This window comes from Ambystoma mexicanum, chromosome 6q, assembly GCF_040938575.1.
Source record: "Ambystoma mexicanum isolate Mex_15411 chromosome 6q, UKY_AmexF1_1, whole genome shotgun sequence".
Lineage (NCBI taxonomy): Eukaryota > Metazoa > Chordata > Amphibia > Caudata > Ambystomatidae > Ambystoma > Ambystoma mexicanum.
In genome coordinates this window covers 488,249,541-488,270,916 of record NC_090937.1, presented here as the reverse complement: position 1 = coordinate 488,270,916, position 21,376 = coordinate 488,249,541, and the positions used below count along the sequence as shown (strand labels likewise).

General features: G+C 45.1%; 1 protein-coding gene across 4 annotated transcripts in view; it reads right to left on the bottom strand.

Moving 5' to 3' along the window:
* The window catches only part of BDH2 (3-hydroxybutyrate dehydrogenase 2), a 444,818-nt gene that overhangs the window by 374,884 nt on the left and 48,558 nt on the right, over window positions 1-21,376 (bottom strand). For all 4 annotated transcript variants that reach the window (XM_069630973.1, XM_069630976.1, XM_069630975.1 and 1 more), the window contains exon 3: window positions 6,521-6,599. In XM_069630973.1, coding sequence (XP_069487074.1) covers window positions 6,521-6,599 — 79 coding nt within the window. The remainder of the gene's footprint in view (window positions 1-6,520; window positions 6,600-21,376) is intronic.

The following is a 21,376-nucleotide window of genomic DNA, read 5'->3' as shown; positions in this document are numbered from 1 at the left end:
CTTGACCAGGTTAACCCCCTCAGCATCTGTCGCATCGCCCTCGTATAACTAGGGGCCTTTCTCTTTAGTCGCTAGAATGCTTGCCTCCAGTTCTCCAGTCCAGGCCTGCACAGCCTTCCAGTGCCTGCTTCATAGTGTAAGCATTGCCAACAGGGATCCCAGCAGGTTTCTCCACCAACGCGTGCTTGTTGACCTCCTCTAGTCACTGCAGCGATGACCAGGTACCATTGCAGCTTCTATCGGCAGCATCCAATCAGCTCCCACAGAGAGCCTATGGGCAGGGCCTCGTTCCTCTCATTCCAGGAGGGCCGCTGTCTGCCCCTCACAGCCCGACCCTCCATCACCGCCTCAGCAATTTGAGTCCTTATTATGTTTCACTGCCGGTCCGCAGTCTCAGACGGCCCACCCCTTCAGGGCCTCTCCGGCTCGCCCAGCCTGTAAGGAAGGCATGGTATCAATAGGAGACAGATACACAATAGATGCAAGTTTCGAAAACCTTTATTTTGTATTTTGGTAAGGTTGGGAGAATTCCTAACTGGCCCTAACTGTAGAATGCGAGTTGTCACGACCATTAAACAAATAACAAACAAGTCCAAGTCAGTCTAGTCAAAATAAAAAGGCCTATACTAACAAAAACCTAACCTTGCCCTCCTCAAATGAAAAATGTGCAATGGGGAAATAAAAAGGAAAACATTGGGCCTCATTACACGGATGGCGGTAAGGGTTTACCGGTACCGGTATTTTACCGGTACCGGTAAATCCTTACCGCCTTACTACGAGGTCCCTTTGCAGGTTGGGGAATTTAACGCCTGCTTTTTGCAGGCGTTAAAAACCAACCCGCAGAGGGACCTAGGGAGCTAATTACGGTACCGCAATTTGCGGTACCGTAATTAGCGCCTTCCCCATTCCCATTATTCCCTATGGGGCAAAAATGGGAATGGGGAAGGGCAACCTTGGAATGGGGCGGTAATTCCCCTTTCCGCCAAGGAAGGTATTTTATTCTAACAGCACCATGGTTCTCCGCCATCCGTGTAATGAGGCCCATTGGGTCTTAAAAGAAATGTCAGAATGGCATAGGTAACAACTCCCTTCCCCATGTTCAGAAGCACCGGGTCTCAAGAGTTTCTTAAAAAGATAGGTGGATGGCACAGTTTCTATCAGTCTTGCATACTTTGGCTTACTGGTACAACTCAACAGATCTGGTATGGGATTCAAGCTTTTGACAGTTCAATAAGTTCTTTTGGTTTTGTCTGCCTTGCCACAAAAAGAAAAATAAAGGGGTAGACCTGCACTATAGTCCCTGATCCTTCAGGTATTATACAGCAAAAAAATATATATTGGATCAGTAGAACAGGTTGACTCTGGCAAGATTTAGAACATATCACATTTTATTTCAATTACTTCATTACAAAAATGATTTTTTTCTACAAACAAGACATCTGGTTGAACATCACACCAGCTATATAATGAGACCTGATATTATGGACTGGGTCACTGTTGAATATGTTAATGAAAAATAGTGGATGCTCTGCAAAAGACTGAGTGTAGGGTATAACATGGTGTGTTTTTAGATTGAAATGTCTGAATGGGTAGTGTATTAGGTTATGAATGAGGGTATGAATTGTTGAATTTTAAGAGTACTTATGAAATCAAATACATTTTTGTAATGAAGTAATTGAAATAAAATGTGATATGTTCTAAATCTTGCCAGAGGCAACCCGTTCTACTGATCCAATATATATTTTTTTGCCTTGCCACAAATACACAGTTCTACTCTTGAGTTTTACTTTACCCAAATTCAACAAAGGCTACCCTCCGCCAGGCTCAAGCTTGCCTTTCTTTTCACATTTCACTTTCACACATTTCAGCACAGGCTTGCCTCAGCCGGGCTTGAGCCTGTCTTTCCTTGCACATATGTTTGAAATTTAATTTCTCACATGGGTCTCACTCCACCGGGTTCAAACCCTCTACTTTCACTTTGTGGGGGTTCCCTTCCCCACGTTTTTTTTATCCAAATTTTTACTGTCGAAGACTTTTGAAACTGCAGGGAGTTTATGTAGACCTCTGCACGACCACTTCAACTTCTCTTTAAACAATGTATCAATCAACAATCTTCATCACCTTGCAGCACCAATGCTTCTTGGTACTTGTAGTGTCTTATTCTCTTTACATTGCCCTCTTGGCATCTTTCAAAGTTCATATACTTTGCCCTTTTGGTGTATTCAGAGTTCATATTCTTTGCTTTTCACTCAATTAACTCTTGTTTGGGATCGTGGTTACTTTCTTGCCCTCGTTTCCCGCTTTATCACAACTTGAAACATTTCAAAGAGACTTTTGAATGTGCGATTCCGCCTCGCAGGACCACTCTGTTACTTTGTATACCTTTATCGCTATTCAGCAATTGTCCTTCTACATTATGCGTTTTATCGGTACACGTGCAACCTTCAACTCTTGTTACAGTCACTTTTGCTTTTAACACAAACCAGGCTGTTGCCTTCGATAACTCATTGGTCATGTTAATTGGCTTTCTTTCTTCAACGCCTTTCATGTAGCAGTCAAGGCTGTTACCAATGCCTCCTCTGCTCCTCACCAACTCCACTGTACACCCTAGAGGGCAGCAAGCCAACTCGAAGTAGTTCAAAGGTATCTCCTTTCTGCTCACTCGGTTTCTGGCTTGGAACGCTTACGGCTTTCCAAAAGTGTGGAAATATCCCCTGGCTCCCTCTCGTTCTGCACAACTGCCGATCAGCTCCTTGGCCTTCCAACTTCAATAGCCTGGTTTGCATCAGCCCCGAAAGAGCTGCTCCTTCTTGTACCCAGCCTCCTTCACTGTGTGTGCCACCTTTTATCCTGACATGGAGTGTTGACAAGTGGCAGGTGTGTGTAGTTAGGATTATGTGCCTGATCTCATTAAAAGGGATATTGCAAGTCAGTAGAGGTAATTTTCCTGGCCTCATTCCTCATCTTCCTCATCTCAATAGTGTTGTCGGTGTGAAGTGGGGAGGAATTATGGGAGCCGTAGAATCCCATAAAATAGGTAAGGATAGGGGTTGGATGGGTTGTGGAAAAAGGGGGATACAATGTCTCACCATCAGGTGCTTCTCCCCCACTCTCCAAGGACCACCTACTCAGGGGATCCTCCGTTGCTTGTTCATCCCCAGGGTCGGGACGCAAAAGCAATGGCCTTTCCCTGGCCATCTGAGTGCCGGCTCCCTGGGGACTAGGGTGTGAACCACTTTTTGGTTTTTCACACACCTCAAACACCGCACCAGCCATGCTGCAACACCACTCGGACGCCCAGTGGTGCACCTCCGGCCCCCCTCTCTGTGCATCCTGTGAGGAGTCAGAAATGAGACGCAGACACAAAGTGGTAGTGTTTTCAACATTAGACAACTTTATTAAAAGAAAAGGGTGGAATAAAGACACCTTTGTCCCTATCCTGAAGAGAGTTTCCCTACCTAGGAAACTAAAACTAAAGATCAGTCAGTGTTTTGTCGTCAAAATTAGATAAACTGTCCTTGTGTGCATACCTAAAAATATCTGACCCTCACATGAGAAAGGAAACAACTAACAAGCGTAAGGAAAAGTGTCTCTGATCTAGGTTTAGGCAAAAATTGTTCAAATGTAAAGCAAATAGTTAAAACCAACACAAATGGTTTCTTCAATGGATACATCCTTGAATCCAGAAGATGATTCCCTTCCCCTGGAGTATTTCAGAAGGATGGTAAAAGTGTCTTTTCCATGCAACAACTTCTCAAAGCTGGCAAAATTGTCTCTTTTACATAACAAACACTGAAAGGATGTCAAACTTGTCTATTCCACACAATATCTTTCTAAGGATGGCAATGCGGTCTCTTTCACACAATGGGCCTCATTACGGGTCTGCGGTAGCTGTGCCGGAAAAACCGGCAGGCTGCAGCCGGACCCGAAATAACATTCTGCCTCCATGATTGCTGAAATAAGCGGGGCATTACGACCCCAGTGACCCAGTAATTCCGGAGGCGGAATTCCGTAAATCCCCATTCCCATGGAGTCCCATAGGACTCCATGGGGATGGGGACAATGGAAACACCAGTTCGTCTATGACGGAGCCGGTGTTACCATTTCCGACTGCAGGCGGGGGGCGTTACTCCCGTCAGGTCTGACCTGGCGGGAGAGACACCTCCCGCCTGCAGAACTAGGTATCAGCTGGTCCGGAAACAATGGTGGCGGCGGATTTACCGCCACCGTTGTTTCCGGACTGGGAGTGTCCTAATGAGGCCCAATGTCTTTCTAAGGATGACACAAGTGTCTCTTTTACACAACAACTTCTTAGGGATAACTTCCTGCTCTACTCTCCTACCAGGAATCATTCAGTAGATTTGTTAGGCCCTCTGGTATACTCTCCTGTCAGGTATCTATTCATAATGTATTTTTCTTTCATATACTTCATAAGGATTACCTGGTGTACTCCCATGCCAGGAATCCCCCTTAGGGTTTTATATATACCCTGGTATACTCTCATGCCAGGTATCCTTTCCCCAAAGGCTCAATGCCTGATATACCTCCTTTACCAGGACTTCTTTCAATGTTCTCTTAGTCTTTCAGTATAGCACAGTTTCTCTCCTGCACCTTCTATACTTCATTGGCTTTAGGTGTTACTTGTTCCAACTTTCCCCATATTGACATTACATATATTGAGACTTGTTCAAGTTATATCATTTAAATTCTTCATCCATGTTCATCTGCGTGTGGCAAAACTTGTTCCACCTTTCCCCAAATTGGCTTCTCAGATATGGAGACTTGTACAAATTCTGTCTTTCATCTTCTTCATTAAACTTGTCCCAACGGTCCCCATATTGGCTTCTCAGATATGGAGACCTGTACACATTCTGTCTTTCAAATTCCTCATTAACATTTATCTGCTTATAATAACATTTGCTCCAACTTTCCCCATCTTCACTTTCACGCATGAGTATTTGTGCAAATTCGCCCGCTCTACTTTACCTGGTCGGTATTCAAAATTAACTCTAAATTGTTTGTGTGCCTAGCGGTACGCCAAGGGTTCCCACTTTCACTGGGCCGACTTACTGGTGTTTGAAAGCAGTTCCAACCTTTGGCACACTGCTGCGGCAAGGTCCTTGCTCTGGAATGACGTCTCCTGCTTTGCAGACCTACTTTCAGTTTTCCCGCCGGCTCCGCGTTCACTTGCTGGTGAAGCTGTTGCTGTTCAGCAGGATCGCATCCTTGACAGCTTTGCTGTTGTTGCTACCTGTTCTTTAATGGCTCTTCTGTGGTGCTTGCCACGCTCCTCTTGGTCTCCCACCACTCCGGTAAGAAATGCTGGCAAGCAGCAGCTCAAAAGCATTGGCCTTCTGCTGCATGGTTCGTTCCTGGGTGCCCGACTTCTCCAGCTTCACCCGCTCTGCTTCTCTTCTCACCAACTCCAACCCCTGATTGAAATTGCAAGTCATTTTTAAATGTCCCATACAGCTGATCTCCCTTGAAACAACTAGTCTGTGTGTTTTGTTTGGGATTTCTTTCAATCCAAACTCCTTCTTCCTCTTCTTCTCAGTACTTGAGGCATTATGGGAGTTGGAGTCGGTAGTATTCATAAGACTTCTAATGTGATTTTGTTTGATATTTTTATTTGGGACAAAACATCAGAGACAAAGGATGTAAAATGTGAGTTATGTGTATTTGAGGTGTACATGTTATTCTGATCAGAGTGTTTTACAGAAAGGGTTCTTTGAGCCCTACAATGGTAGGGACTTGTAAAGTGACAACATGCCATCAGGAATTTAGGAATTATTACACCTTCCTCATTTATAAGGGAAGAATACTGCGTCCCTCCTGATAGAGTCACCACATGTCCCCGACAACCATCTCCTCCCATGTGATCCTCCCTAATGATAAAACCCCCAGGATCAGGTAGCGACTGCCGACCCCTGGCCACATGGGAGAAGATCTAAGGCTGTGAATCAGTGATGACTGGACAGGATTCATCACAGTGGGCTGGCGCCTTCTACTGCCGCCCAAGCTGAATCTCAGGCCTCCACCCATACTCCTAGTCGTGGGGTGCAAAGCCCTATCCCCGGGTTACCAGGGTGTACCCCCCTGTCCGGGGTCTTCCGGGTTATTCCTCGAGTGCCCCCGTACTCATCTGCAATGCTAGGGCCCTCAAGGACACTGCCTGAGGGTGAAAATGAACTTATTGCTGTTTCCGGGGCACAGAGCTCCACTTGCACGTGGCCATCTTACTCCACGCCCAAATGAACATTGTTTATGTAGTTTAGTGGCAAGGACAGAGTAGTGGATTTGAGACAGAGGACTGTATATATTTTACTTTTGACTGAAATGCTGATGTATACCCAAGGTTTCCCTAGGTTGAAGCAGGGAAACCCCTGTAGACATAAGGAAAGATGGGTTTATCTTTTTGTATAAATAAAAGTCTATAGCCTCAATCATGAGACCTCTGGGTAAGAGTCCTTATTCCACCTCACCACATTACTCATCAGAATTATTTTGGTGAAATATTTACCAGAGTATTCCTCCAGCTCCTTAAGCTTGGCCGCATGGATGTCTGTGGCGATAACAGTTGCTCCTTCTTTTGCAAAGGCCTTTAAATAGAAAATTGTTTATCAGTTAGAGGCATTTAACATCAACTGTGTCATCATCAAACCATAACAAAGACCAGAAACTATGGGGTACATGTAGGTTTCCAGATCAGACCATCAGATGTCCTCATTGCTATCTTGGCTCGTGGAGGTAAGCAATACAGTTGTCGTCTTGACCTCAAGATGGGAGGCTACTATGAAAATAAGCTAAGACTTAAATATTGATAGATTGCAAACTCATTTATTTTTGCTTGAAGGAATAGCTTCAGCAATGCATCATGTGGTGTGATCACATGTTTTACATATGCGTTACTGTGTAGGCAATCCACTTCCAGTGCCTGAAGTGCTCTAGTACAGGCTTAGGCTCTACAGTCTTGCAGTCTGCTCTACATTCAGAGTGAGCAAGTTGCAACTTTAGCCATAGGACGCAAGCCTGACCTGCAAGAGTTACTCTTCTGAATGGCACCTGGGTGGGATTGGCCAGAATTAAGTAGTGGTAAAACAGAGGACTATAGTCCAGGGACATCATTTGGGGGTTGCAACACCTGGGACTCCCGTGCGACCGAAACTTTCGCAGATTAAAAAAAAAAAAAAAAAAAAAAAAAGGGTGCTTCTGGCATTGCGGGCCCTCCTGTGGCGCGGGGTGGCCGCCACACCAGGTCTCAAAGTCAGTCCTCACCCATCAGGGTGAAGGCTGGGCCGGGTAGGCACTCAGTAGGGGTTGGAGCTGAGCCTGACATGTGGCAAATGTCACATGCTATGTTCAGCTCAAACTCCTTCTCCCTCGGCTTCCTTGCAGCTCACATACAGGAACCAGAAAGCTCTTGAAGCTTTATGGTTCCTGTTTGTGAGCAGCACGGAGGAGCCAAGGGGGCCTGGAAGGACGTGATGAAGTTGCAAGAAAAAGCTAAAACGGCTTTTTTTCTGTAATATGAAGTGCGTGCCAGATATATGTATGCGAATGGTGGATGAATGAGAAGTGATGTGATGTGTGTTTTTGATTGTTCTGGGTGGGTGGGTGTGTGCCTGTGTAGAGAATGCAATGAGTGGATGTAAAAGAATGTGTGAGTGACTGGTGGGTGAATGAGAAGTAATGTGATGTGGGTTTCTGAATGTTGTGGGTAGGTGGACGCCTGTGTTGAGAATGCAATGAGTGGATATAAGAGAAGGTGTGGGTGAATGAGATGTGCGTTGATGTGTTGTGTGTTTTTCAGTGTTCTGGGTGGGTGGGTGTGTGCCTTTTAAGAGAATGCAATGAGTGGATGGGTGTGTGCCTGTGTAGATAATGCAATGGGTGGATGTAAGAGAATGTGTATGTGAGTGACTGGTGGGTGAATGTGATGGCGTGTTTTTGAATGTTCTGGGTGGGTGGGTGTTTGTGTGCCTGTGTTGAAAATGCAATAGGTGGAGGTAAGAAAAGGAGTGTGATTGAGTGACTGGTGGGTGAATGAGTATGAATGTGATGGTGTGTTTTTTAATTTTCTGGGTGGGTGGGTGTGTGCCTGTCTAGAGAATGCAATGAGTGCATGTAAGAGAAGGTGTGAGTGAGTGACTGGTGAGTGAATGAGCATACGTGTGGTAGTGTGTGTTTGAATGTTCTGGGTGGAGTTTGGTGTGTGCCTGTGTGGTGAATCCAGTGTGAGTGAGTGCAATAGGAGATGTATGAGTGAGTAACCGGTGGGTGAAAGGGGATGCATGTGTGTGTAAGACCTGACATACTGGGGATCACTGGAGCATTTTGCCACATCCTTTATTGGTATTTTTGGGCAAAGGTAAGTTCATGTGTGCCATTTCCTGGCTAGACCGGCCTTTTGGTGCAGTCAGTCTAGCCATTGCTTAATGTGGCATGACATTTATTACTCGGCATCTTTAAAAAAGCAAGCATGATAAGTAGTGTTACCTCGCTAGACTGATGTTTTGGTGTAGGGGCCTGTATATTCTTCACTGTAGCATGACATTTTATTAACTGAGCCTCAATGATAAATCAAGCAAGATAAGTGTTCTTATGGGCCTAGACTGGCTTACATCGGAACCACTCATGGGCATAGGACATGGGGGGGACATGGGGGACAAATCCCCCCCACAATTTTAAGTGGGGGGGATGTAATGTCAAGTATACCCCCCAGAATATGTGTTTGGTGTGTCGTACAGGGATCTGTTTTTGAAGTGGGGGGAGGGGATGCTTACTATGTAAGCTGCCCTCTCCCCACTGGTCCCCAAAGCATGAGGGCAATACCCTGGGGGCAGATGGGTGATCATCTGCCCCCAGGGAAGGGGGGCAAACACAAAAAAAAGATTTTCTTTTAAAAACTTAGTTTTGGGTGGGGTGGGTGTGGGTGGGACCACTAGCCACCAGGGATTTTTGCAAGGGAGGTGGCCCTCTCCCCCCCACCCTAAGTGGATGGGGGCACCTTATGTAGCCCGCCCTGAGGGCAAATTTCTGCCCCTAGGAAGGGGCATATGAGATGCCCTCCATCCATTTGGGGTGGGATGGATGCCACTGCAAATATTGGCAGAGCTATCCCACCCCCCAAGCCTGGGGCAGTACGTTTTGCCACCCCCCTGGGGGCAGATGGTCACACACATGTGCCATCTGCTCCTAGGGAAGGGCAAAACAAAAATATATATATTATAACTGGTTTTGGGTGGGGCCAGGGAGGGGGTGGCGGGGTCCACTAGACCACCAGGATTTTTTGTGTTGGCTCACTAGACCACCAGGATTTTTTGTGTTCACCAGGACCCCCTGTATTTCCCGCTCCACCAGACAAATGCGGCCTTACTGCCAGCATGGATTCTAATGCTGGAAATAAGGAAAGGGATTCCTCTGGGCACTCTTCTCATGCTGGAAATAAGGAAAGGGATTCCTCTGGGATCTGCTTGGAAATGAAACCTGGTAAAAGCGGGCGGAGTCCAGAGGAAGCCATTGTCAATTCCGCCAGCAATCGCTAATTGTGTGAGGTATTTACACTCTTCCAAAGTGGAAAAGCAATGTGATTTCACCTGCCTTTTAGCTAAAATCTTCCATTTTGTGGCGGAAAAGTAAAAATGTGCGCTAATGGAAGTGGTCCACTCCATGCAGTTTACTTTGCGCCTTGATGCTTGGGGGTTTTGCGTGATGCTACACATGTAATAAATAAATAAATAAATAAATACATTTAACATGACCCTAGATAAATGGCAATTCGGGATCAGAATGAGTGAGCATGATGGCATGTCGCTGGTAAGAGGGTGTCCTGTGCTTCTTGAGTGTATTGGCAAATGCCCTTAATTGCCATCTCGCGTTAAGCAGGTGCTTAAACCCATCAGTGTGGATTGCTCATTAATAAGTCGACTGATGTATTTGAAATTACTAATTTCGCTCTTTGGGTGACATTGTCAAAGTGGGAGAATTTTGCCCAGCATATGCTACTTTCTCTGCAGAGTGAATTGTGCCAACCCCGAGGAAGAAGTGTGAAAAACCCACAAGGGCGCTGTGCCCTGCTCTTTCTGTGTGTGTCTTCCCCAGAGGGCGACCGATGCCGACTCAGACATGGGTAAGTCTCAGGTGGCATGCCTGTACCCTAGTTGATGTGGCAAAGGATTACAGACTTCTGAGGCTGATAACATTAGTAGCATTGAGTTACATGCCACCTGACAGGTATGTGTGATAAAGTTGCAAAGCAGAGCTGTTAGTGGGCTAAAGCAGGAGGCAATGTCTGCCCACCCTCAAAGGGTACGTACAACCAAAAGTAATAGGCCCCTCCCCCCATCATGGCTGTAGGGGCCAGGCTCCAAAACAGGGCAAGAATGCCCTCCAATCATCCATGCCTACGAGTAGAGTACCCATCATGCTCCAGGAACCCTGTTGAGCAACCTCTGTGCTTTCCAGGTGATACTAACGTCATTTAAAGCCAGAAGTCTAAAAGGTAATCGCTTAATTGCAGCTGGAAATTAGCTCCTGGCATGATCAAAATGTCTTAACCAAGTGTGACATCATCCCCTTCCTTTATAAGCAATATGTGTGCTCTGGCATTTCTTCATCCACTGAATTACTGTTAGAAACAAAAGGCAAGAGTTGTGTCTCTTGTGTAGGCATTAGGAAGGCAGTTGCTAGCCTCTGGTATAATATGCCCATGTTCATCCAATATTGGCTAGCTGTTGCCCCTTTATGGCCAGGTAGAACCATCATGGCAGTGACTGGAAAATGCCTTTCCCCTGCAGTCAGAAAAGCGGAAATAAGAGGCCAATTGAAGACACGGAACAAATAGAAGTTAAGACAGACTGCAGCTGCCTTTGCTTTGTTAGGGAGAATATGTTGAGTGTTCAAGCAAGGAAGTATGTATTAAGCAAGCACGCAGTGAGACAAGGGAGAGGCAAAGAAAGGCCAAAGGGGCTCTTTGAATAATGTAACAGGGCAGAGGACCCATGCTCTGCCGTCCTAGTAACATATGAGAGAATCATATAGATCAGGCTTTGCAGCAAATGTTAAACGAGAAAGGAACAGAGTCCAGCTCGGCATTCAGAATAACAAAGGCAAAGAAAGGCTAGGCTCTGAAGCCAGAATGAGATGGAATAAGAGGGACCAGACTCATCATGAGAGGCTGGCCGGCCCTCGCAGGTGCGCTAGAGGGGCAGCCCACATAGCAGGCTTCCCCTCTCGCCACCCCCTGTGTCCACATACACCCCACTTACTAGGCATCCCCCAGGTCTGACACATCCGGCCGTGGACCTGGGGAGTGCTTATAAGGGGGTGGACTTGCGATCGCTCATCCTCCTTGTTTGCTGTAACCCCCTTCCCCCCCGGAGGACAGTGAAAGCAGCAACATCACACACTTGGTCCCTCTACTCCCATAACAGGGCTTACTCAGAGGTACAAACAAGATTACCACTTTCTTTGAAACCACCATATTTCCATTCCAAGAGACAAACACATCTCCTTGGCCCATACAAAAAAGTAGCAACTTGCAGTTGGTAGAAAAAGCTTCAACTCCTTTATTTGGCAGGAGTCCACTTACAGGCGATCTGCCTCTTAACGAGCTGGCGTCCTAGCTGTGGCCCACTGGAAGTAATTTTTATTTCCTCTCTCTTACCATGAGCTCATAATCAGATGAAAAATCCAGAAATGCAACATACAAAGACATGTTCTTTGCTGCTGCATCCTTTAATTTTCTTCCGTTTTCTTTTCTTCTTTTCTCTTGTTTTATACAGTGATATTTGTAATTTAATACGTACTGCTATTTTAATTCTAATTTTGTGTAAAGTCTAGTTCTTTGACTAAAACACTATAAATAAATAAATAAATACATAAATAAAGCAAAATCCCCAAGATGTCCCCCCCCCCAGAGTTTATGCGTCTCCTACGCCCCTGGAACCACTATTGTGACATGTCACTTTTAATGGCCAAACCAACGAATATGTGCTTACATAGGAGTACTGGCATATATTGTCAGAGCCAGTTTTGTGCCCAGTACCAGTAATGATACTATAGAAAAATGGCTTGAAGCGAACAGAAGTATGGTTTTATATGGGCATACTAGCATATGTTGGTGGAGCCAGCATGGAAATGTATGTGCACAACCAGCATACAAATGTTTTATACTGTTATATATTGCAGGGACCAGCATGACAATGCATTGGGAAATGCCCTGTGCACTTTTGGTGGCTTGCATCTATTGTACTTTTTTTCATGATTAACCCTACAAAACCGATTGTTGGCCTTTTACCCACATTTTCCCAGAATGTGTGCTGTGTAGTGCACCATTTTAACCCATTATTCAAAACATTTACTCTGGGATGGGAGAAGAATCCTCCCGGGAAACCCAACCCATTTTCAATAGTTCGGGCTCCCTCGCTATGCTCAGTCGCAATCACATACTTGTGGCAAATATTTACACCCTCCAAAAAACAACTCACCAGGCACCACTGGAGGCCGGTATATATGTGGACCAGGCACCGCCCCCTTCTCTCTACGTTACGTTAAAGATTTAAGCGTTGATTGAAAAACATATTTACTTCTTTCACTTGCAGTAGTGCATGCCCCTGCAGCGGCATAATCATCATGGATATTGCGCACCCGTGGTGGTCCGGACCGGAACAGTGCTTTGTTAGGGAGATTGGTGGGGATCCCACAGCATGGCTCACAGGGCATCTTCCAAATTTTGTGCTCTGCTATTGGGCACCACTGAGTCTGACAAAGGGGTAGTGTGCAGTATGTGCCTTGAAGTCTGCCAGCGAGTCCCGGGTGAGAAGCAACTCGTGGGTCTTTTCAATTTTAAATAACTGTGTGGTCCTATCAATGTACGTGTGCAGCAATGATATTACATTAAATGGTGTTTTTTTTTAAAAGTCCTCTGGCATCAAGTATTATGCTTAGATAATAATAACTATGGGGGGTCTTGGGTATATTGAAATAACTTTTCCCAGGTATTATACTCCAGCAAAGATAACATTATCAGGTGCACTGCCCTCTGTGCACACAGACCAGTCTAATAGGTTTCTTCTATCGTAGTGGTACCTGAATCGTATATACATTTATAACCAGGGAATTTTGTTGATACTAAATCCTGGTCAATTATTTAATTTTCAGGCCTTGCTCGTGCAGCATTTTTCTCCTGGATAAACAGCAGCGCACGCCTCCCCAGGTCAGTGCTTTTTTGGCTTGTTTAACACAGCAACACCACAGATAACACGTACTTCTGTGTCCACTGATCTATAGATGTTTCATATCCTAGCTGTAGCCTGCGTTACAGATTTCGGTTACCCTATTAGAAATACTGCATTATGTATGTTTTACATATAGACCCCACGTTGAATCTGGAAAATGACATTCCCCAAATGTGTAATCGTGGACAAATCATGCCTCCGTCTGTGCCTCGGTTCTTATACCTGGCTGAAATTAGAGTACCTGGAAACACGGGTGGTAGATGCATCTAAAAAATCGGAAGGTCATTTGTCATCACTTCCTGTGATGTCACTTGGGGGTGGGGTGACATTACATCACTTCCTGTGATGTCACCAGGGGGGTCAAGTGTCGTCTGAGGTCACCTCCACTACCCCAGGCATTTTGGTGAAATGACGTCCCTGCTATAGTCTCATGCTGATCGGTTTGCAAGACACTAATGGGTATTGTGACGAATACCCAGTTGTACTGCCCCTGTCATCACATGGTGTGACTATGGAAAATGAATTCCACTTTAAGTCAATTTAGGCGACAGTGAATACATGGGATGCACCTCACTGGAGGCGCTCTAAGTACAGGTGTTCTTTTTAGCATTGCAAGACCAGCACCGAGACCTAATGTGAAGCCATCACGCCTTGCCTTCCCATTAAGATAGGTGGCACAGTGCTGCCTCCAGGGCGGTTCGAAACAATGGAAAACCAGCCCGTCTGGTTGCTTTCGGCTCACTGCTTTGAGGATGAGAACCGAAATGGGTTCCTTTTAAGTGGGAAAAGCAGGATGTGAATGTATCCCGTGATATCATACTTTTAAACTCTACGATGGTCCCTGAGATTGTTTAATCGGCTTCTTGGCAACCTATTTGGAAACTTGATAACAAGCACTGGCCTCTCAATTTGCATGCATTGAACTAGGGCAAATCCAGTTCGACCAGACGATTTTCTTACTTTACATAACTGCAGCAGGCCAATTTCATGCAACATAATATCGAGATATAACACTTGTAAATTTCCTACTCCCAACTTGGGGCAAGAGTAACAAAAAGACGAGCAAGAGTTTTCTAAATCCAATGTTATTGGCTTGGAGTTTTATGGACATATGGTTTGTGTCGAACCTTTCACAATAAAGTTCAGGAATCATTTTATTGCTCCTACGTTAATAAACTGGAGAAATCTGTTTGGGATCGATTTTATTTCCCTTTCTATTCAATTTGTAAGTTGTATGTGTTAGGACCAACCACACCCACCTCTGTATAGGATCCTTTGCTGTCTCAGCCCCAACTACCAAAGAAGAGAGTGGTCACCCACCATGCCATGTCACCAGCGTATCCGGCTGTTTTACCGACACAAATTACTTCGAAGTAATTTTCTTCGAAGTGATTCCTTCGAAAAAACTCATTGAATAATATAGTGGGTGGGGGAAGGGGTTAAAATAGGTGGACACAAACTGCTCTGTGGATGACCTGTACTTACATAACAGTTGTAGACCAAATCATAATGGTGGCAGGTTGCCACGATCTCTTTGTTTGCTTTTGAGGACTTTAAAAAAGTCTAGCCTCAATACCATCTGGCGCATGTATCGACATTGCCGCAGGTGAGAAAATTGATGGAAAAATTAGCTGAACATGCTAAAAATAAATAATAGGTGGAGAGGGGCCTGGGGTAGGGGTACTAGTATAGGGAAAGGGGGGGACTTGCGGGTGTGGATATGGGCAACAGTCCTACAGATACACATAGAGTGGGCTGCTGGAGAATAAGGTGGGTTTGATGGGCCTACCACAGGAGATTGTATCATCACTAGAACTACAGTTTCAGACAGAAGTCTTAAGAATTCAGAAAGACCTACAGCGGGCAGTGCAAGCAACAGTAGGCCAGAGGGCGAAGGACAACGGAGTGCATAGGTATAAGGGTGGTTGGAAGAGTTAAGGAAAGGGGCTCCTTCACTTGTTAGACTAGAAGAAAGGTCTGTCGAGTTCACTACCCAAACAAAGAGGGGGTAATGTGTTGCTGAATGGGTTTGCGACAGGGTCATAGCACTTTCAAGGGGGTGGGGCAGTGGGGACGGGGATGCCTCATACCATGAGGCAGGAGGCTCAGCAGGACAAAACCCAGAACCAGCACTTCCCCACATGTGGGTTGTGGGAGTGGGAATGGGGGGGGGGGTGACAGGGTGAAGGTGGAGGAGGTGCAGTCCTTGAAAAAAAGACATGTGCCATGAATGTCATCCATGGTACAACTCAATCTCCTGATACCTCCCAGTACATTTTCTGGCCAGTGTACTCTTTTCATCTTTCCAATTTCAGAATTCAAACTCCCAAAGTGCACCAAGGGGCAACTTAGAAAATCCAGACCGGAAACAAATGAGCAAAAAACCTGAAATTTTGCAAGTGAGAGATGAGAAGAAGGGTGTAGTGAGAGGTGAGGAGAGGGGTGTGGTGCTAAATGTAGTAGTAGTAGTACAGAAAGGGCAGAGTAGTGGTAGAGAGTGAAGGAGGGAGGCAATAGAGTGCGGGGGACAGAAGAAGGACGTGTCAGGGTGAATGAGGAGAAATGGTGGGTAGAGTATGAGGGAGTAGAGTAGGAGAAGATAAGGGAGAGTGACAGAGACATAGGGAGAGGAAACATATAGCATGGAAGGAAAAGACCAAGTGAGGCCAGAGTATCTGGAAGGCACAAACCACTATCTTACATAACACTGGGGAAAAGAACAAGGACGACCTAGATTGTTCCCAGAGGAGGTTGACAGACAAGGTTTGCCGTTAGGCCGCCACGACCAGCTAAAAAGGAACATAGACAGAAGGGGCTACTGATCTCTATAGCCCATCCTGAGGCAGAGGGATGCCTGGGATGGGAAAGGAGGATGGCCCACTATAGACAAGAGAGGGGGGGCTGCCCTTAGCGAGCCAACTCCCTTTTCCAGCCAAGTACATTCCATCTAACTGATCCAAGTGTCTAAAAATTGAACCATCTGCCTGTCTTACTACTAAACAATCTAATAATGAAGTCGATAACAGTTGATACACCACGTGCTGCTTAGTTTTGAAAAAAGAAAAACCCTGAATCTTCCAGGAGACTCTGCGAGTTATTAAGGCCATCTGTGACAGGTTCTAGATAGTTTACAAGGACCACAAAGACAAAAGAGAGAGTGTTTTCACTTATGAGAATCGGGCAGTGGTAGCACTGGTAAACAGTCATCCAAAGTAGCAACCATGGGTACTGCAAAACTGTTAAGGGCTACCGTCCCATCAAGCCTCAAGTAGGATATTACATTTAGGGCCATTCCCATGGCGAGCGGTCGGTAACACTGCAAATGCATTTTCATTCACAGTGGTTGAGATTTTGTGGGATGACTCAAGATGCAGAAGTCTGACCTGCACCCCTGCTTGTGGAAAACTGGAAGCCTAGGAATATGAAGGCATTGGGATGTAAAGGTATGCCTGGAGTTCAGAAATTCTTCTGATTACCACCTTGCTTTCACACTATTCAAAATGGTTTAGCTTTCTGCACTTTTCACTTTGTTTGCCAGTGCTGTTTCTTTAACTTCAGACAGTTTGCAAAGACACATCATGTTCTGTTTCATTAATGCAATATTCTCATGTCTTTCCTTCAGTTCAGCATTCAAACGTATTACATGCTTCTCAGCTCGTTTGGTATTCAACAGTTCATCTTTGTTCTTCTGACTCATTCATTATTATTCAAAACTTATTTTGAACAACTTTTTCAAGTCTCCAGACCCCTTTATCATGTACTCCTTATTTTTTGGCTTTAACGGCCACCCACACCATGACCCTGGAAAGTGCCGGCATGAGTGAACCTTTCCTGTCACTCACCGGTGTGCGGCCGCTTCTCCGGGTGCACTGGTTTACTTTGTGGGTTCTTGTTCGCTCCTTTCGGACTCCCGAGGAGCTCATGAGAGTAGCGTTCACTCTCTCTGATCTCTCCTGCGGCAGTCAGCGGCTTCTCCGTGTTCCCCTCTTCCAATGTGCATTGAGATGCATAGTTGTACTACACTGTTGGATGTCAGCAGAGATCCAGGGTTGAGGACGAGAAGGAGTGAGGGAGGTAATTGTGCTAAAAAGAAGATACCATTGCAGAAATGAACGCTGGTAAGGTTTATTCAATGGGGCCAGCAGGAAGTGGAAAGAGAGACTGAAACTTGTTCTCATTATTGTGGGTGGGCAGGTTATGGTGGGTGACCAGAGAAAGGTCAGAGAGGAGTCCAGCTGGAGATTGCAGGCATTGGTCATGTTGGGGAGGTTAAAGACCCCCTTGAGTATGACTAGCCCACAGTGGGAAGGGATTTGCAGAGTTCATCAAGATCATGGAAGAAGGGGTTGTGTGGGTAGACCTCCGATCACCTTAACCCAAATCAGGCCCGCCATTTAAGAAGCAACTCCACGTATGTCCATAAAGCAAGTTTATTGTAGGGCCAGAACGGGATGGATGACGCAACTAACCAGAATCTCCCTGAACCACACAAGTTGAAACATTTAAAATATCTTGTAACAGAAAAAAACACTCACATGTATTTTACAACAAATCATCCCGCACACATGATTGGTCAAATAAACCTATGCAAAAGAAATCGAATCTTCTCTAATTTTCATATTCTCATTGGGTACATTTATCTAACTACCATCATTAGCTAGAATTCGTAGCATATCCCTTTCCTGGAGTCTTCTGTGGTAGGTCATGACATCATCACATAGTTACACATTCAGATACAAACATAATTCATTACTAGTGCCAGCTGGCCTGGAATCTCTAAACCCGGACGTGATGCACATGGTTCGCAAGGACACTTTTAACGATGTGAGGATTGGGAGTAATAACAAGTTCCCTTTGAACCGACGATAACTAGCTCACCTGCCCAGACTTGCTGGCATCCTTGTTTCACATTAATCTAAATGACTAGCAATTCAACGCGCATGGCCCTCGGACACAACATGAGAAACTAATTGAGCCTCATAAAATATTGGGCAACTCTGCCCTTAGGTGTCCCTTCACCCAGGTTTATCACTCAGCCGCGAACAGATGGCCGGAATCCCTGGACAATAAATAACAGGCTCCAATGTACTTTAAAAGATTGCATTTAATTTCCACAAAAGTGCTAAGCCACAAACCCTGGGTCTGCCTGTGGCTGACCATTCAATATTGTCGCAGCTGCCCTTCCTCCTTGCTAAACCAGTTTTCCCAGTCACAGAGTTCACATCGCAAACACTGATTGCAGGGTCTGCCCAAAATATGAAAGAGCACGCAACATACAGATTTGTACATTTCCCATATACCCCAATTGTCCCAAACAAGTATCCCCCAAGATCCCCATGTACTTATGTCTTTTATGTATGTTCAAGTCTACCTCGTCCTCTTCACATTAGTTTCTTCATGACAAATCTTCTTTCTCGCATCGGCATTGAGAAGCTCCCTGTTGCCCGGTTTCTAGGCGCTACGTGGCACACCATAGCTATATTATGTTATATTTCATCAGCAGTTTTGATATTTATCTAACTGCGCGCATGCAAATCTAAATGCATCAATTTAAACACAAAGTAAATCCTATTCTCGTTAATTATGCTAAATCCATGCAAAATTGCAACATCGCGCCAACTTTGCCGCTCCCCCCGTCACAATTGGGCACGCGCAACGCAAATACCTCTTTCTTATGGGGAACTTTATCGACCACCACAACATTCCCCCCTTTAGTTAATACTTTTAACTAATAACCCAATATCTTCACAGCCACCTCTCACATCGGTCCCCCTATGGTCATACTCCTCTATTGAACAAAGCCAATTCGTCCCCTCCCCATCTCTGCAATCTACCCGCTGCACCACACATTCATGCGAGTTTGGTGGAGGATACAAGGCAGCTTCAGTCCGAATATCCATATGATATGAAATGGTAGTGGTTCTAGTTTTGATTGGGGTTAGAGTCATCAAGGCAGCTGATTTCGGTACCTGGGCAGAACAGTATTGAAAGAGCATTTAACAGGAACAAAAGATAACAAGAAAAAAGACAAAAATTGGCATTTTCATTTTTATTAGAAATGTATGGTTTATTACAAACCTTTGTTACAGTTCGCTAAATGTAAGCATTTCTCAGCAGATCGTGACATGATTATGCGTGAGTAATCAGTTCTGTGGATGAGTCTTTTTTCAGGGTGCTAAAAGCCCTGTGAAGAAACTGGATTAAACAGAGGATGACCGAAAAATGATTTCCCTGCAAAAGAAAGGCCCAAAATACTTCTGCATCAGACTTGTAAGGCGTGGTAATCCATCTTCCAAGATGAAATGTTCGTAAATCAGTCAGGGCTGGGCAAAATAAGGTAACATGTTTCAACGTTTCAGTTTCTTCTGAATTGTTACAAAAACAACATTCAATAGTGGTTGACTGTTTGTAGATGTTGAATAATTGATTAGTTGGTAACAGGTTCAGTCTGAAACACAAGAATTTGTTTTTGTACCAGGAATTCGGAAATTTGATAAGGTATTTGGGCAGCTGATTCCAGGGTTTGATGCTGCCTTTTACCGCCCTTCTTGGGTTTTGATCCAGTCGTCTGATGACAATTTCAGTTGACAATTTCTGCCTGACCTTGCTGGGTTGCGAATTACTTCATCAGGATCAGTGTGCCATTAAGATCTTGACATCTAGGCTCATCCAAAGATGGCACCCAAGAACAAAATATGAATGTCTATTAGAGCTTTTGAAGATGTCGCTGAAATGCAACTTGACCGCTTGGTCCGCTGCAGGTGCTCCGCTTCTTCACGATCAGGTAAAGTCATTAAATTGTCTGTATATGATGACACATGGGATCCAAGGGATACAGGGGACAAAAGGGTCACAGACATTGCTTTGGGCATCGATCGGGCGAATACTAAGTGTTGCTCAGGAATAACAAGGACAGGCACATGTAACATGTAACATAGTGTGACTGCACGCACCTCGCCAGGCTGTAGGTAATTGTCTGTAGGCATACTCTCCACAAGTCCAAAACACATCAAGAAGCGCAGCTATACCTCCAGCCAGATCAGTGATGCAAACGGTGTGGCTGCACTGTGCCATCGCCCTTAAAACACAGAGAAAGATGTGTGAGTAACATGTTTCTCTGGCTCCTTGAGCCACGTCAGATACTTCCTCCATACATTTCCACTTTCTTGATTAACCTGTGCCACCCCTTCTTCTGACAATCCCCTCATCCTTAAACCTTTGCAACTCTTCACCCCTTGCTCCCATCGATTGTAGAGTAGAATAGACCCCTTTAATTTCAACTGGACTGTTTGCATAACACGCACATTATTCTGCTCCTTAGGATCTGTAGCTGAACATTCTTCGCCAACAGGTAAAATAGAGACTGTGATTGATTGCCCTTGAAACTGCCCTCAGATCCTGTGCAAAGCTAGGTGTGTTAGACACAATGCCTCCGCTAGCTCCATCTCATCCCGGGTAAACACCATAGGGATACCAGAAGCATGAGAGAGCAGATGTAGCAAAATCCGAGAAATCTCTCCCTCCCAATCTCCTCAAATGGCTATACCATACATGATCTGCTTCAAAACCATTTGATCCATTATTGAATCTGAATTTACATCATTACTGTCCATAAAGTTACACTCTATACTCCTTTGTGACCTCAATAATATTTGATCAAATTCTGCAATGCTAGATAAGTTTAAAACATTAGCATCCATACTATTTGTCATATTTTATCACAATAACAAGAAAAATGACGATGACATATAATTAACCAACCTGTCGTTCATTTTAAATGCAAAGGTTTCCCTTATTCTCAAAAAATGACAGTTGCTGGTCTACATTCACTACCCCCTTTTCTACTAGAACCATCTACGAATGTTTAGGGCACACTTAACTTTGAGCCTGTACCTTTGCCAGTGGAGGGGTGCCAGTATCCCTTCATACGTCACTAAGGTGGACCCAGCTCTTGCTGCCCTCCACCTTCACAGCAGATGGAATTGTGAAAATCACACTGTGTGGCCCATGGAAACGATGCTCGCTCCAGCGTCGAACAAGGTGCAGATGTACACCATGCCCCCGGGAAACAGTTGTTGCTGGTGCAGATCGTCAGATTCTTTGCCGCTTTCTCCTGTAGACGGTTGGTGAGAAGATGC